Genomic DNA, 18,838 nt, shown 5'->3' with positions numbered 1-18,838 from the left:
TGCTGGATATGTTATCCTAGGCCGACAATGTTTTTCCTTCAGAATCTGGAATATGTCACTCCATTCTTTTCTGGCCTGTAGAGTTTCCTGTGAGAGATCTCCATTGAGTTTAATTGGCATTCTTTTATATGTCAATTGATTTTTCTCAGGTGCACATTTAAGGCTCTTTTCCTTATGTTCAATTGGAGACAGATTGATGATCATGTGTCTTGGTGAAGACCGCTTTTGGTCAAGCCTGTTGGGAGTTCTGTGCCCCTCCTGGATCTTGTTTCCCAATGCTTTCTCTAGATTAGGGACATTTTATTCTTTCATTAAATACATTTACAAACTCAGTTTCTCTTTCTGTACCTTGAGGGACTCCCTAACTCTTATGTTTGGCTTCTTCGTAGTGTCTTTCAATTCTTGAATACTTTTTTTTTTTGGCCTGATCCAGCTCTGCTTCCAGCTTTTTATTTCCTTCCCCTTGGTGACAGGAAATATCTTCCAATTCTGAGATTCTTTCTTCTGCTTGCTTCATTCTATTTTGGAGACTCTCCATTGCACTTTTAATTTGCTCTACTGCATTCTTAATTTCTGATACATCAGCCTTGATTTGCTTTATTGCTTCCTTAAATTCTTCGAAGTCTTGCATGAACTTCTCGTTTTTGATCAGAAGCTTTAAAATAAGGCTTATGGATTCTGTGTGCCCCATTTTCTCGATGTCTTCTTCAGTGAACTCTGAGGTTGGCATAGGGTTTTGCTCCTTTGCAGGCGAGTTTTTGGCATTATTCATTGTCCCCTTGTCTCTTCTTTTGCTCTTGATCATTGTAGTTCTGGTTAGCAGAGTCTTCTCCTTGGGGCAGGTTACTAAGCTGTGTCACCCACAAGTCTACAATGCAATTTTATTTATTGCAGTTGGTTCACACCTTTTTGCTTGCAGCCACTTGTGCCACAACCTCCAGCAAGTTCCAGGTCTGGGTTCTTAGATTACCACCATGGTCTCCACAGCCCCAGCTCTTGGCTCACCACTGTCCTCCTCCTGTGATACCGTGCTGAGGCTGCACTGTTGTCTCTGCAACCTTTCTCCCTCTTCCAGTTGAAGCAGGTCCCAGGATTAGAGATACCAGGTGTCCTATATAGGTAGGCTGTTGGTGGTGCTGATCTTGTCAGAACCTGTTGGACATTAGGTGTGGGTGCCACACGGACCTATTTTGACCCGTACAATGCCACAGTCGGTATTATTTTCCTGCGGGACAGTGTAATCCAGTGATCTCAGCGAGTTCTCCCACGCTCAGCAAATGCGCATTTCACTGTTGTCCCCTGCAATCCTAAAACTATTGCCACAGTGTGCAAAATGGTGCCTGTTGTACCACTGCTTCAGTTCTTGATCTGCTTCCCATCAGATCTGAGAACTATCCAGATCTGTCTTGGGTGGAACCTGTGGAATGCTACATTGCTGCAGTTCACTGAGTCAGAAATGAGTTCACTCCCAGCTCAGCACATGCTCAGTCCTTTCCCTTGCCTTTGCCTCCTTATGCAAAACGGTGGCCAATTCAGCTCAAGGTGGCTGACTGGGCTGTGAAATCCACCCTGTTCTCGCACTGCCCATCTGGGATCTGCTGCTCTGTCTCTGCTCCTGGTCAAATCAAACAGACCAGCAGGACAGACAGTTCTTTGGGTTTACCTACCAAGCTCCCAGTGAAAGTCCTTCCCACCTGATTGCTGTTGGAGATCTGGCTGCTGGTGGAGTTCAGATAGCTGTTAGCTGAATGCTGCTGGAGTATCCATCACCGCAACACCACACCATTGCTTTCACTGCTTTCCTGTGTCTGTCAGTCTCCAGGTACCCCTCTGCTGCTGTTCTGTCCTTTCCTATTTCCTGGAATGTAGCCACTCTGCTTCATCCTGATTAAATGTTTTCCTGCCCATTTAAACGTGTCCTTATCCTATTCTGCCATCTTGATTAGACCCTCTCTGTAAATCTTTCAGGTAAAAAATAAATCAACCTTAAAATAAAAAGAAACAAGACAGGATTTCCCTCTATTAGCCTTAGTATTTAACATTTTACAATATAACCTGGACAGAGCAAAAAGATCAGAAAACATATAAGAATTAAACAGGCTAAAACCCTGTGACTATGTAAAGATTGGACACATGCAGACATAAATATATGAAATCCATTTCACACATACATATATATATATGTGAAATCCAAGACATCTACAAATTATTGAAAGATAATAGATTATAGAAGATTATATATGAAAGTAAGGAAATGAGGAAAGACTCAAGGGCTCACATCCAGAATATACAGTGCACTCACTCCTCTAAACTGGTTTTTCAAAAAGTCGGAAAATGAACAAAAGAGCTGAAAAAGCAATTCACATCAGAAGTCTTAGTTCATTTTACCAGATGTCACTTTGCTGTTCTTAAAAAACAAGATTAGAAGGCTTCAAAAGCTTCATTTCTCAATGACAGTAACAATGTGTTACAAAAATCAGTGAACACATGGTACAATAAAATGTAGGTTTATTTTCATCATTATCATTCAGCTTTAGTTAAACAACCACCTCTTAGGAATTGGGGATATACAAGCCAATGACTAAAAACATTCTGACGAGCGTTTAAAAAAAAACAAAGAAAGAATATGAGATTATAATCTGAACAGAATATTAGTCAAGATAAAATAACACATTCTTAAAGCATATCGAATTCTGAAAGGGTGTTCTAAATAACAACTATCACAAATTGCACACTTGAGATCTTTGAAATGCACTGGAAATACTTCACACTGCTTTTCTCCTGAAATCAGAAATTACCATGCTGTGACAACACAGAAGTAACCCATCAGCCTCAACCTGAAAAACATACCCTTGGAGCCACATGTACACACGCTGTTTACCATTCCAGCACCTGTTCCCAACAGGACAGACTCTACCAATGCAGGACTTAAATGCCAGACTAGAGTCACCCATACTATCTGCTTTTTTTTTCCCAGCACTTGGTTTCTTCCCCAAATGTAACAGTCCCTATGCTGTTGCTGACATGCTTGGTATTGAAAAAATTAGGTCAGCTATATCAGAAGCTTCCTCTACTAATCTGATAGTTAAGATTTGCCAAAGTAAACAGAACTAAAAGGTCACTGCAGCAATAAATAACTGCAAAAAATTTCATGTTTGACATGCTATATAAACTTCATTCAAAAACACTCAATTTTTCTGCTTCTTCTGGACTATCACTCGTGTACTCAAGATATATTCTTTGACTCTAGGAACCTATTCCTGGGCTTGGCAGCAGAAATTATTGTCTCTGCATTGGCCTTGTATCTGGATATGCCAGATCTCCATCTGACCTATTCTGATATAGTCAAGATTTACTTCTAGAATAGGTGCTTCCCAGAATAAGTGGCCCACTCATTTACCTCTTGCATCACACAGGATTTTTATTTTATTGTGTTTTTCCCCCTCATTTTATTTAAAAGGCAATAAAAGAAAAAGCTCTTCCACCCACTTATTCATTTCCCAGATACCTGCAACAGCCAAGCTTGGACCAGGCTGAAGTTGTTCCAGCTCTCCAATGTGCATAGCAAAAACTCAAGTGTTGAGCTGCAAGCTTCCCCAAACAGGAAACTATATTGGGAGTGGAGGAGCTTGGACTGCAACTGGCATCTTCACTGCTGTGTCAAATACTTCCACCTCACACAAGTTTTTATATTTGCGTAGTTCAAAAGCTTGTATTCAGTTACCCAGGAGTAATTTTTTTTTTCATTTTATTTTTGATGATGTTTACATAGCTGAGAAAGATGCATGCCCATGTGGACCACTGGTAAAGGTGGAAAGGATCGAGGATTAGGGGAAAGTGGATAAGATCACTGTTTCCAGTTTTCTTTTTCTTCTACCTGTATCTGGGAGAAAGGAGGAGAGAAGGGAAATCCAGACCTAGCATCCTAACTTCAGCAGCACCCAGGGATTGGGAACAGCCACCCAATGTCATCCCAGGATCCCCAATGTGGAGCATGCTCTGAGGGCTCTGCTCAAGTGGTTTCCATTGTTCTGAAACACTGTTGTTTTTGAAGTTCTGAAATTTTGTTGTTCCAAAGTCCACTGTCAAACATAGTCTAAGTTAGAATATCCATTCGCCCACAAACTTGCTGACAATGCTTGGCTGGGAGAGTTTTTTCCAATTTCTTCTGCCCTCCATCTTCTGCTATACTAGATGTCCTCTGCAAGTCCCAATGGACTGAAATATCCTCCATGTGCGTCAAGTATGTCATCCACTGCACCTTCTTCAGCAACTGAGAAGGCCCAGTTGTGGCACATGCACTCCATGGTCAGACCAGAGATTCTGTGATTATTCCCATGGTTGGAGTTCTGACTAAAGAGGTTCAATTAGGAGAGTTTCCAAAGAAAAATCACCAGAGGTGACAACAGACCTGACTCCTGTGTGTGCTAGCCAGTACAGTGTCTGGCACAGTTCATCACACACATTAGCCTATACACACACACTGGTGATTGCAGTCGCCAGGTCAGTTGTGTCCTCAGCCCCACCTCATGCAAGCCACTGGATGTTGTGGCCCAGCCCAACCCTGCCTACCATTTGGCTCTCATGTATACTAGTGGGAACTGCAGCTCAGTCAAAGCAACCCCTAGTAACTTTCACCAGGTCTGCTCCCAGCCTTAGTTCCTATGCATCTCAGCCCATTTGCTTACCTGCAAGTACAATGGCCTTTTTGGTGGAAGTTCCCCAGAAGTCATTCCTCACCTGCAACATATACCTTCAGAGGTCCTCCCATCCAAACACCTTGTATCACTTTCTCTGAACGATCTGCAGTCCCTGCATCCGTGCATGGGTTCCTTAGCCTGATCTTTCCAAGCCCAATCTTCCAATGAGGTGGCACATTGGCCTGGAACACTGTCCACCCACCAGGGAACCAAGCTCCTGGCATGCATGCTGGGCCGGGACCGTACTCCTCTGCCAACGTAAGATTCAAAACTGTTCACAGTTACCCAAGCCTGGTCCACCAACACACCATATCAGCATGCTAACTTAGGGCTCTCTCCGCCCTCCCAGGATCAAGCATGTATGGAAATCCCCTGGCTTATTTCACTTGCCTGGCCACCAGCACCATTCCCCAAGTCTACTGTAAGCTCACAGTCCCAGGCCTGCATGAACCTGCCTCAGCACTCACAGCAGCAGAAGCTAGGCATTCACACCTGATCCCAGAGTAATTTGTTAGTTTTGAAAAGACTGTTCTGCTGAATGGCTTCTGCTATCTAACAAACTCAATGGTCAAAATATCACTCAAAGTACCAATTCAGTATTAAAGCCAAGTACTTGTAAGTAAATGTCATCAATCACCTTTCCAGAAAGCTCACAAATTTTTATCTATTATAAATAAGAACTGTTCATTAAAATATAATTTATATTTGAAAAAAAGCTTAATTCTTTTGCTGAACAATAAAATTAATAGCATTACTTTTTTTCATTCAGATTTATTTGACATAACAAAAATTATAACACAAGTAACTCGGATCTGCTTTACAACATGATCCTTAATAAAACTTAACAAGTCTGTCCACACAGTGTGAAAAAGCAACTAACTCTGAAATAAATAGGACAGTGCGCAGTGCACATCAAATGAAGGGTCTATCTATGGGAACTTTACTAGTCTATAACATGCAGGACCAAGTTCCTGTGATAAGTGCGAAGAGCCAAGCAGAGGGTCAGGAGGCCATGTTGTGCACTGCCACTGTGATGCCATCATGTTTCTGGATCATAATGTTCCCCTTATCTGATTCTAGACACACCACAGGAATGTCTGTGGGGTCAGAGGTAAGCTTAGCTGCTTGCTGGGCTAGAACAGATATCACTCCAGCAAAACACTAAATCATTCACATGAATCAAATCTTCCCAAAACTAAGACACATGAAGCAGATATTTAGCCAGTGGTTAAGATGTCAGAACATCAGGTTAGGTTTAATTCCCAGCTCCGTTTCCAGCTTCCAGCCAATGCAGACTCAGGGAGGGAGCAGCAGAGGATGATAGCTTAGATGGATGAATTGAACGTTAGACCTCTGTTACCTTTTTAAGGGGCCAGTATTAAGAGTATTAAGTCTCTGGCATTTGCCTTGAACCCTGGCTATGACCAAGCCATTGCTACCAATTGCAGCCTTCTGGAGAGTAGAACAAAAGCTCTCACTCTAAAATAGAAATCAAACAAAAAACAAGCACCAAAAAGTTCTGAAATAGTAGTTAATGGAAGTTATTTCATCATCTTTTACTGAAATAAAAATGGATGAAGTTTTATTAGTTTTTAAGCAATCTGGCAATCTTAAACAAAGGTAGATAGGTAACACTATGTGAGAAATAGTAATACAGAATGCTGATATATAATTTAGTTATTATCTTCTGCTTTAAAAATTAAAACACTTGTCTCCAATAAAATGAAAAGGTTTAGGAAATTTGCTTTGGAACTAACTTCCCATATAATGCCATCATGTATTTTCTTGTTTATCTAGTATGTCAACACAAATCACTGCATCTGTTTTATAACTTTCAAAGTTTCCTTTTTGATAAGTGAAAAAATGAGCATATTATCTCTAGATACTTTACTTCCACATTCAATTATAATAAATTATAACATTGCTTAAGTAATTTTTAAAGTCTTTACTTTGATAAAGTTGTTGCAATACTTTAATGAATCCATTGGGGTTTCCAGAAAGGAAAAAAACAATATGAATTCAGGGTGAAAACATTTAACAGCACAGCCAATGTCTCCATTTGACTAAAATGTTTATGAATACCCACAACATGGAAGCTAGCCTAAGATACTTACATTTTTCTCTTTTAAAGGGGAGCACTCAAAATACTCCATAGAAAAGGAACTGTTTTAATAAAGCCCAAATTCAGTTTACATTTCTAATATATGTATAAAATTTGAGACTTTTTTAAAATTCAAGCTTTAAAAATCAAAGAATCCTTCCTAGAATTTTTATTAGAATCTAAAGGACCAAATGGTAACTACATTCTATCAAGTGAAAATGCTAGGACACTGTTCTGGGTCCTGATAACATCAAGACAATAACATGTTTACTGTCCATAGAGGAATTCTTCCTCTTTCATTATCTAAATTCCCAGCAACAGTTTATCTTTGATTACAACATAAATTGACATCTCCAACAAAAGCCAAATACACTAGCTCCATGTTTGGAGGTAGATAACAAACATTTATTAAAAGTTCCAGTATTTACAAACCACTATATTTAGTTTCGTGAGATAATGGAATTTGGAGATTATAAATTAGAAAGAAAGGCAAAACTAGCTAAGTGAAAATCTAATCAATATAAAACACTGCATTTATAAGCCATGATGTCTGCCACATGGGCAGCACTTATGAATATCTGTTAGTTTTATTTGGACTTTATGAAAAGGTAAGATTCTTGGGGACGTTTGACTATGAAAGGGAGATTTAAAACAGACTGGAAATTAGATGATCATAGTGAATATCCAAGAAAAAATTTCACATTTGTAAGAAAGGTGAATATGCTAAGCACGTTAAGGTTGAAATGAAATGTAGTTAAAAATCAATTTTGAAGTACTCTAGAGAAAAAGGAAGAGAAGGTGGAAGGAAGAGGGAAGGACACAAAAATAGCCAAATCAAGTGCAGCAAAAACCTTAGTAATTATTGTGTTTGAGTGATGGGCATATTGGGAGTCTATTATATTATGTTTTCCCTAACTTTGAAGTATGTTTGGCATTTTCATGATAAAATTAAAACAAAAGTTTTTTAGCTCTGTACATGAAATTGGCAAATGAAGATGAAAAGGTAAAATGTGAAAAAGTGAGCATGTTGGACACTCTGCCTCATCCTAGCCCCCACCCATCTGCCAAGGCACTTGCAATCACTCTTCTGTTTTCTCGGCTGCACGAGGCAAGAGTCAGATACCTCAGCAATTCTGAGTCCTTCATCCCCCACTGCAGTTAACTACCCAGTGTGCTCGTTCTCTCTCTCTTTGTCTCTCTCTCCTTTTTTTCTTTTATTTTCCTGATAGCCCACAACTCATGGTCTTGGCATTGGTCCATCTACTACATCCATGCTTCGAAATTTTAGTTGTATTTCCATTTGTCTCCAATTCTCAGTAGTTAATAAATGACAGCTGCAGCTGCAAAATGTAACACATAAAGTCAAGAGAAAGGCATTAACTGATAAACTTCAGGGTAAATAATCTGTGTGAACTCACAGACTCTCCAAAAACCCATGATGTCTTTTCGAACACGTCCTTGACATTTCAATGTTTCCACAAAGTTGATAGGAAGTGGACCTGGAAGCACTGAATATTTTCAAAAGTAAACAGAATTTTACTTTCTGCTTTAGCCTCAAGTTTGTCCTCACCTTGTATCTCCATTTCAACATGGGGTTTTCTAAATCTTCTCAACAGTTTCTTAAAATTTTAATATAAATGTTAGAAATACCTGCATCACAAATTCTCGACGTCGAGGCATTCCCCTTTCTGAAAGCAAAACATAATCTGGCTCCTTTTCCTTTTTGGCCTGTTGAATTTGCGCCAGGCGGCTAATGGGGTTCATTCCTTGACCATACTCTGGTCCAGCCTAGAAAATAATTCAAGAAACAGTGTCAAAATATGCTCATAAAACTTGTTATTTATGTCCTTAAAAATAAATAAACCAGCAGTATGCCACTCTCCCTCAGTACCTCAAAGCTATGACTGAAGAAGGTAAGAGTGAATTATGAAAATTTGGAAAATAAAATCATACAATGTGTCTAAAATTAAGACTGCTATGGGGTTAGCAGCTTAGAAGTATTAACAGGTTGGATCAATTACACTTTTCAAAAATTAAGTCTTCAGTACAGCATAGTTTCTTCAAAACTTCTGTTCATCAAAACACACCAAATAAAACATGATAAGCCAGCTATGAAACAGAGATATCTGCAACACATATACCTAAAAAATATGTGTATAGCATATATATATATATATATATACCTAAAGGTATATATATATACCTTTTTAAAAAGTATTAGGACAACCTGAAAGAGATGAATAGATAGTTCCCCCTACCCCCAAAAAAGAAGGAAGGAAGGAAGGAAGGAAGGAAGGAAGGAAGGAAGGAAGGAAGGAAGGAAGGAAGGCAGGCCTACATGATAGTCTAGTGGCTAAAGTCCTCGCCTTGCATGCACTGGGATCCCATACTAGCGCCAGTTTGTGTCCCAGCTGCTCCACTTCCCATCCAGCTCGCTGCTTGTAGCCTGGGAAAGCAGTGGAGGATGGCACAAAGCCTTGGGACCCTGCACACGTGTAGGAGACCTGGAAGAAGCTCCTGGCTTCAGATCAGCACAGCTCTGGTCTTTGTGGTCACTCAGGGAGTGAACCAGCAGATGAAAAATCTTTCTCTCTACTTCTCCCTGTAAATCTGACTTTCCAATAAAAATAAATAAATAAATAAATCTTAAAAAAACCATGAAAAGATGATCAACCATATTAGGATACAAGCAAGTGCCTATTAAAAGCATTATGAGATATTATTCCACACCAACCAACTCAGCAAAAATTTAAGTTTAACAGTCCTAACTAGTGAGAATAGGAAATAATAAGAATTCATATATAATATCAGTGGTAGCATAAATTGGAAAACAACTTGGCAATGTCTAGTAAAGAGCAAAATGCTATATTTTATCCCCCCTGTGGCCTATTCCTAAGCACATAAACAGTCTAAAAAAGACTGGCCCAAGAGTGAGCATGTGGCCCAAGCAAAACCATGGTTTGCAACCCTAGCATCCTATGTGGGAACATCGGTCATGACTGCTCCAAGATAGCTTCCTGATAATGTACCTGGGAAGGTACAGAAGATGAGCCAAGTACTTGGGCTTCTACCACCATGTGGGGCCAGGACGGGGTTTCTGGTTCCCAACTTTGGCTTGGCCCTGCCCTGTATATTGCAGCTTTTTGGGGAATAAATCAGTAAATACAAAACCTACCCCCCTACTTTTCCCTTTCTATATCCTTCCCCCTCTGTCACACTGCCTTTCAAATACATAAATAAATTTATTTCTTAAAGAAGAAAAATGCTTCCATGTATGCCAGCTCGCATGAATGAATTCAAAAAAAATAATGGCAAGGTTAAAAAGCAAGCAGGCACAGAATAACACATACAGTATGATATGATTTATGTAAATCCATTAGAACTTGAAAACAAGATCTAAATAAAATGAGACATGTCGTGTTCATGAACCAAAAGATTCCATGTAGTTAAGATGGTTTTACAAATGTATGCATATTATCAAAACACATCAAATAGTACACTTTAAGTAGGTACAGTTTTATACTTCAATAAAGCTGTTTAAAATATTTATTATATTTTTTAAAAAGCAAATAGTAATATTGTAAGGTAGGAAAAGGTAATATAAAACTAATGATAGTAATTGCCTGTGGAAGACAGGTTGAGAATGTGATGGAAAAAAAGGCTTAGATAGAGCTTCACACTCACTGAAAAATACTCTAAAGTTGGGCAGCAGATCTTACTTACTATTTATTTAGTATAATTTTAATTCAGATTCAAACTTATAAATACAAGTAATGTATAAATCAAATACTCTGCATTTGAAGAAATGAAGGTTTGCATACAGCCTGTGGCTGAAATTTTCTTTTTATTTGTGAAAATTTATTCTGACACAGGTAGTAGAGATGAGGATAATCACTATGTTACAGGCGACCCAGGCAACAGTTATATTAGAGGCACTGTCTATTCTTAGCTTTCCCCGCAACTGCTGGCACCCACTCTTGGTCTTGACAATGTATGGTTACGTGCCACGGGTACAGCCTCCAAGTCAGAGCCTTTAATGTCTTTAAACTATATTTAGGATTTTGGACTTTATCCAAAGAGCACTGGGAAACTACTAAAAGCAGAGGCACAGTCAGACAAGTGTCTTAAAATATTATATTTTTAAGAGGTCATTTGTCAAGAGTATTTGTAGTGAGGCCAATTAAAACTTTACCATAGCCATTTACACAAGAGATTATTTTGAGCTGAAACAAGATGGCAGTATGGGTGAAAAGAAACAACACAACTTAAGAAATATTTAGACAATGGAACCAACAGGATTTAATGATTTATGGAATCGGAGGGGTAAGAGAAAAAGTGAAACATAACTCCCAGCTTTTGGTGTCAGCAGATGATGGTGGTGCCAGTCACTAAGTGAAGGAATGCAGAAAGAGGTTTAAAAAGGAACATGATGAGTTTTGGACAGTTTGACATGCCTGTGAAATATTAAGTGAAGACATCTAGGGAGTACATAGCAAAGAAGGAAAGCAGCCTAGGGAAAGACTAAGCAGAGGAAGACCAAGAACTTCATTATGCTAAAACTAGCAAGAGACCTTTAGTTTTTAATCTACTTCAGATTGCATACGAAAAAATAAAAAGTCATATAGAGAGTGAAGGAATGATAAAATATAGGTAATAATGATAACTAGCATATCTAAGAGCCCAATGAACAGGTAAAGCGAAGCTATCAGTATGAGTCTGGAAGTGTGTCATGCACACAAAGATGTTCAAATAAATAGGAATTTCAATGGTATGCTGTCTTCACTCCTGTTTGACTCTCATAAGAATGTAAATTCCGAACTGTTACTGATACGAATTCCACTGACAAAGAGCCAGAACATATAAATCCAACCAAATTTTTAAAAAGTCAATTTTAGTGTTCTCAGATTCAATGATTTAACTAGTACCACACTTTACAATTTATTGCTTGGACATCAAGTCTTAGATTATCATAGGATAAACTGGAAAGAACAGTCTTATGATAGCTGTGAAGAAGAAATTTTGTTTGTGATACTGGAAAGACTTCATTAAAGTTTCCTCTTATAAATGAAATGTATATATTAAAAAGGGGTGGGAGATTTAAATCCAAAGGTATTATCAGGGCAGTTTTACATACACTATACAGTAAATCTCAAAATCTGAAATAACCAATTTCAACCCGGCTCTGGAGTCAGACACGACTACATCCAAAATATTCTTAAATAGAGCATCATCTGGGATGAGATAATAGCTACATCACAGAGCGATCAAGAGGATCAAAGGAAACAAAGCTTTATTATTTTAAATGAAACCAAGGTAAATCATTAGTTTCTCTAGTTCTACTAAATGTAAGGAATTTTAGCTCCAAATGTCTAGTCATACAAGGCAATGAATTAAATGCTCAAAATCAAGATATTGTTCCAACCTGACCCGCTAAAAAACCATTTAAAATTGATTTAGGTCACAATTTATTACATATATATTATTTTCTCAAAGTAATTTTATATTCCACAAGATGTCAATATACAGACTTTACATGAGACACACATATGAATGATTCCAAAAAAGATGGGTGTGAAGGCAAAAACATAACAGGCTAATCTAGTCCAGAGGTAGGCGAGAATTACAGGCAGTTCTCTCCAAGAGGTCAAGTTTAAGCTGAAATCAGAATGCTCAACAGGAAGGAAGTTGTGGGACAAGATGCTGATATACTACATATAGTGGCAAAAAACAAACAAACAAACAAACAAACAAAAAAACCCAAAATATTTCTTCCAGTTCCCACTTCTAGAAAATTATAGTTAAGCAATCACTTTGTTTCTAACGGTTTTACTTAAAACAAAAGTCAGATTTTCACCCTACTATAACATATAGCTCTTTATCAACCTAGTAACTTACTATTTTTAATTCATTAAGATTAGATTTAGTTAAAAGACAAGAGAAGTTAACATAATCAGTTCTATCATATCACTCTGTTGTTAAGCACTGTCCTTTCCACTATAGAAAAGCTATAGATATTATATATTAAAAGATGTAAGTAAACAGATCATGGACACATTTCCATACAAGAACATGAATGGACAGTATCAGATACAAAATATCAACATTTAGTATTTATTGGGTACTTATTTATATGTTTACTACCAAGAATAAATCATTACAAATGTGTTCTGTGCATTTTTTCAACACAGAGCTACAACAATCCTATAAGCAAGAACAATTACTATTTTCACTTTCTAAATGAAAAATCATTTAGGTTAGGAAAAATGTAAGATTAGGAAAAATTTTTTAAAAGCTTAGGAAAGTTGAGTAACTCGTTCAAGTCCACATTCAAAATGGACTCCCAAGGTGATGCTCTTCAAGCTCAGCCCGACTTCCTGCCTGTGTGGTTAGAAGTCTTCATAATGGTGCACGAGAGGTGAGCCAATCTACTTGGCATTTAGCTGAAGTTTACCCTACAAATGCCTGTAGTTCACTATTTCAAGGAGCACACACATACATCTCCTTTAAAGTGAAGTAACACTGGTATTCATTTTTTTTTAAAGATTTATTTTTATTATTTTTTTATTGGAAAGGCGGATATACAGAGAGGAGAGACAGAGAGGAAGATCTTCCGTCCAATGATTCACTCCCCAAGTGAGCGCAACGGCCGATGCTATGCCAATCCAAAGCCAGGAGCCTCTTCCGGGTCTCCCACGCGAGTGCAGGGTCCCAAGGCCTTGGGCTATCCTCTACTGCTTTCCCGGGCCACAGGCAGGGAGCTGGAAGGGAAGCGGGGCTGCCGGGATTAGGACTGGTGCCCATATGGGATCCCGGGCATGCAAGGCAAGGACCTTAACCACTTGTGCCACCGCACCGGGCCCTCTGGTATTCATTTATAAGAAACAATTTCCACAATGGGTGGTAGAGAAGTGGATGGGAGGGCGGGAGAGAGAGGAAGCCCTATGCCTGCAAAATTATAAAAAGGAAAATAAGAATAATAAAAAAGAAATACTTATGTATTAATTTTGTATGTATATATGGATATGTTTTTACATAAAGCAAAGGTACAAGGGCTTTAAAACCTATTCAAAATATTTCCCAGCCCAGCGTGGTAGCCTACTGGCTAGGGTCCTCACCTTGAATGCGCCAGGATCCCATGTGGGCACCGGTTCTAATCCTGGCATCCACCCACTTCCCATCCAGCTCCCTGCTTGTGACCTGGGAAAGCAGTCAAGGATGGCCCAAAGCCTTGGGACCCTGCACCTACGTGGGAGACCCAGAGGAGGCTCTGGGCTCCTGGCTTCAGATCGGCTCAGTTCTAGCCGTTGGCAGCAGCTTGGGGAGTGAATCAGATGGAAGATCATCCTCTCTTGTCCCTCTTCCTCTCTGTATATTTGAGTTTTCAATTAAAAAAAAAAAAAGAAAAATACCTCCATTGTATCACCACCCAATCTAAACAAAACAAAACAAAAAAACTTCATCAAAAATTAGACATATTTCTTATTTGTAACCCATAATTTGTTAAGGCCTTGATCAGAAGTCTGCTGAATAATAAGGCTGACACAAAACTGAAACGCTGTTGACCAAAAGCTTTTGTTAGGAACACAGAGCTCTCACTCCCTGTGACTATTCATGGGCACTGTCCTGACTCAGCTCATTCCTCTGATCTCTGTCTTCTTTTCCTTTTAATGTCAATAAAATATGATTTAATTAAAGAAATAGTCACAACAACTTGAGAAGCTGTGTTCTCTGTATTCTTTTTTTTTGGCAAGGTATATGTGCATGAATGAGTGGAAACAAAATAATACCATCTACCTCATGAGGGCTGAGGATTCAGTGTCATCAAGAATGATTCTGGCACAGAGCACTGGTGCTGTCACTACTATTACTCTCATCCATGTGATGAGTCTGTATCTTATTATCATTTCATGATATCCTGAGATGGTGCTATATAGCAGTGGTGTAAGCAAAAGGAACTTGGATTACAGACCAGAGTTCAGTTTGCTTCACAGCAGCTGAATGAATATGAACAAATTCTCTCAACAGGTTTTGTAAAATGAAAGGCAGTATTACCCACCTTACATGTCACGATAAGTGATAATGACAGAAAATCACTTTTTAAACTGTAAAAAACACTAAGTATCTACGATATTGTTTGATGAGCAAATACAGGTACACAGATATTTTAAAAGCAAAACAGAATTGCCATTAACTTATAGTCATGTATCCTTCTCTGATTCCAGGATGTATAACATATAGGATCAACGGGCCTGGCGCGGTGGCGCAAGTGGTTAAGGTCCTCGCCTTGCACGCCCGGGATCCCATATGGGCGCCAGTTCTATCCCGGCAGCCCCGCTTCCCTTCCAGCTCCCTGCCTGTGTCCTGGGAAAGCAGTAGAGGACGGCCCAAAGCCTTGGGACCCTGCACCCGTGTGGGAGACCTGGAGGAGTCTCCTGGCTTCGGATCAGCATAGAATCGGCCGTTGCGCTCACTTGGGGAGTGAATCATCGAACAGAAGATCTTCCTCTCTGTCTCTCCTCTCTGTATATCCACCTTTCCAATAAGAAAATAATAAAAAAATAAATCTTTAAAAAAAAATAATATATAGGATCAAGGACCTGCCATAAGGAAAAAAGCAACTACAAATCTGATAATATACAGTCACACATCACTTATCAACCAGGGTATGTTCTAAGAAATGTTACCAAGTGATTCTTATCAGGGTGCATGCAGTGTATTTCCACACCTAGATGGTACAGTTGTTGATCCTCCTCTTGGGTCCAGGCTACAACATGTCACTGCCCTGAATACTGTAAGCAACTATAACATAGAATAATAGTAGCAAACACACATGCATAGAAAAGTACAATACAAGTATGAGTCAACAGGCCATTTCCTGTCCCATTATGATCTTAAAGAAATGCGATCAAACATGTACAGTCCATTACAGATTAAATCATCATTATGTGCTGTGTGATTATTGCTACTAAAGTTGAAGTTTGCAAGCACTTACCTTCACTATTGTTTTAGGGCGCTTTTTAAAAAATAGTTTTGGCTTTTCCACTACAGGAAGAGGCGGAAGTTTTTTAAGCTCCTGTAAGACAGTGGTTGCAGCACGCTTCTTGGAGAGTTTTTTGCTATTTCCCTCTCCTTCCGCACAGAACTCTCCCACTGACACCCGCGTAACAAAGCTTTTCATATGTGGTGGCCCACTTTCTTTAATTACCTATTAAAGTGAAATATTAATTAAGACACACAATTTAAATGTGTTCTCATACTCCAAAATAAATCCTTCTTGACAATCACATAATGATCAGAATTTGTATGAAGAATTATACCAAAATCACAGTATTTCTCTTAAGCTACTAAGAAAGTGTTCTATCTAGACGACTCATTTCTGAAACTTCTAATGCTTAACACATTGGAGTTTAAAGAAATGTAATCAATCACATTAAGTTCACAGTCAAAATTGTTTTTCTGGTTCTAGACAGTTTGCCTGTTTTACAGAAAACAAAATTAAGAACAGAAAATATGTTATATTATCATACTACATAAACCATCTAGAATGATAACGTAACTGCATATGTATACAATTTTCTCCTATGTAATAGTAAGTTACTTGAGGACAAAGACTATTACGCTTACAACTCATAAAACACTGTGAAAATCTCTCAAAAACAGCAGACAGATAAAATTTAATTATTTTTAATGCAGATCTCAAGGGCTATTTTACAGAAAGCAATCTTTATCTTGTGACATAGTCTTAAATAAGGCAGTTGATACAACATAAAAATTACAAGCTTTCTTGAGTAGGAATTACAGTCTTTCCAGCTTTGGATGCTCCTAAACTCTGCTTTTAAACTACACTAGCATTTAGAGGAAAGACACCTTCTAAAACCTGACTACAAAAACTTTGGGCTCTTGCAAAAGTCTCACCTAAAAATGGTAGTTACTTACAGCTTAACATTATATCAAAATTTTGTGTTCTAATGTTGAGTATTAGGGAAAAAAATGAAACAGCACAATTTTTGGATAACATTGGTGAGGATAAAGATTCATCGTAAATATTCTTGCCAAGTAATTTAGGTTTTCCAACTTTAAATACCAAAGTTGCTTATTTTAACCACTCTGATGGACATCTTCCTCAAGCATATTTTTGCCAATGATAGAGAACATTATATACTTAACCTTTTACTGTGCACATGTGTTCAGATCAGATATAGTAATTCACTATAGTAAGACATAGTGAAGTCCCCTAGGACTTCTAAGACTCACCACACTGACTGAAAGTTCTTATTCATTGTAGCCAAGTCATGAAATTTTTGAGTTTATGTCTTTCGAAGTTTTCTACCTTTTCCCAATCATTTATTTCTGGCATCAACAGCCTTCTAAAGCAACTTTCCCTGCTTTCCTCATGTTGCTGCTTTCAGTTTGTGACAAACTAAGACTTTAGGTAACTTGTGAGAATCTCTCCGTACAAATCAGACAGCCCTGCAGGTGAGTACACTCTGGGAGCTTGTACTAGGTAAAAGTCACACAATGTACAGGAGGAGTTTCCAGAAGACTAAGACCTTCTTCCCTGGTTCATACCTGCTTACTAGATATCAGTAGCAAAATTAGTGACTTCTTAACAAGGGATACATTCTAACATCCTTTTTGAAAGTTGTTTAAGTTATATATCATTTTATAAATATAATAGTCACATACTCATCCAGTACGAGTTGCTTCATTACCTCTTAGTGACTTATGATTATAGCTAAGCAAATCACTTTCAAACAAAAGAAATTTTACATTGACATATCATTAGATATTAACTTCAATATTTTTTATTTGATCACCTTATAAACATCAAATCCTATAGGGTACTAAAAATTATCTTATACCAGAAAATAACTTCGAGGATGAAAATTGAAATATCACATATACAAATGTCTCAAGCAGAACATGCAAAGGAGATGGGCAGAAATGCAAAATGTTGCCAACATTTCTACCTTCCCCAGCACCCACAGAATTTCACAATATGTTGATTATAAATGAAAAAGCACAGGAACTCTTTCAGGACACTAACATGCTGGTTAATGTTACTGGTTTATTAAAAATAACCACAGCAGAAAATAAAACTGGAAGGCTTCTAATGAGCACATACCTCAAAACTGACAGGCATATTTCTCTTCAGAGCAATTTCAAACACTAAGCTGATCTCTGATTTATTCGCATCTTTGTCATCATCCAGTTCTTTCCCAGATTCGCCATTCTAAATCACAATAAAAAAAAAAAAACAGGGTAACACTGAATCTTCCCTTTCCAACAAACTTCACAGGTATTGCATAATCAAGAATATCTAAAACACAGTAAGAAACAGCAAACCATAGACTGCATCTAGTGGGTTCCTGTGTAAAAAGAGTGTGTCGAGGACTTTACTGCTTAAAATTCTGTGATTTGGGTTTTAGCTTTCTCCTTGAAAGAGAAGCATTTAATGCTCTCTGGAAATCTTGTATTCAGTTACATACGGCTTTGATTTTACCTTATATCCTAGATCCCCTTCTATTTTTGAGCTTCTTACCTATCACCTTTCACCTTGCCCACATATAATTCCCTTGAGTTCATATTACAACCTAATCTATGAAGACGAAGTTCTAGAAAGAACACGGGACGCAAACCAAGATGTCGAATCTCTGTGTCGACACAGGTGCTAACTCATTTATTCATTTAGTTAACATATATTTCTGGAGGATCTCACAAATACTAATCATAGCATAAGTAACAGAACTAAAGGGACAGTGATTCTGCTGTCAGGAAGCTTTTAATCTAGTAAGGAAACATAGTTAAAATAAAAGTAAACAGGCAGAAAGAACAGCAAAGTTTGTCATTAATCTCAAAGGAAAGAGACCAATAGGTTTAGGAAAGGCTGCCACCTACAAGAGCAGCACCCCATGTGGGTGCTGATTTGAATTACAGCTGCTCAACTTCTTCTTTTTTTTTTTTTTCATAACAGCAGAACATTTTTTGACTTTAATGTAAAAATAAGTTTTTTTCAAGTTTCTATACAGCCACAATA

At 38.1% G+C, this 18,838-nt stretch overlaps 1 protein-coding gene across 5 annotated transcripts in view; it reads right to left on the bottom strand.

Moving 5' to 3' along the window:
- Positions 1-18,838, bottom strand: part of STAU2 (staufen double-stranded RNA binding protein 2) — a 297,692-nt gene that overhangs the window by 181,445 nt on the left and 97,409 nt on the right. For all 5 annotated transcript variants that reach the window (XM_040994365.1, XM_040994333.1, XM_040994341.1 and 2 more), the window contains 3 exons: positions 17,927-18,034; positions 15,794-16,006; positions 8,452-8,589 (listed from right to left, as the gene is read on the bottom strand). In XM_040994365.1, coding sequence (XP_040850299.1) covers positions 8,452-8,589; positions 15,794-16,006; positions 17,927-18,034 — 459 coding nt within the window. The remainder of the gene's footprint in view (positions 1-8,451; positions 8,590-15,793; positions 16,007-17,926; positions 18,035-18,838) is intronic.

This window comes from Ochotona curzoniae, unplaced genomic scaffold (genome assembly GCF_017591425.1).
Source record: "Ochotona curzoniae isolate NIBS_2020 unplaced genomic scaffold, NIBS_Ocur_1.0 contig_1071, whole genome shotgun sequence".
Taxonomy (NCBI): Eukaryota; Metazoa; Chordata; class Mammalia; order Lagomorpha; family Ochotonidae; genus Ochotona; species Ochotona curzoniae.
This window is presented reverse-complemented; position numbering and strand designations above follow the sequence as displayed.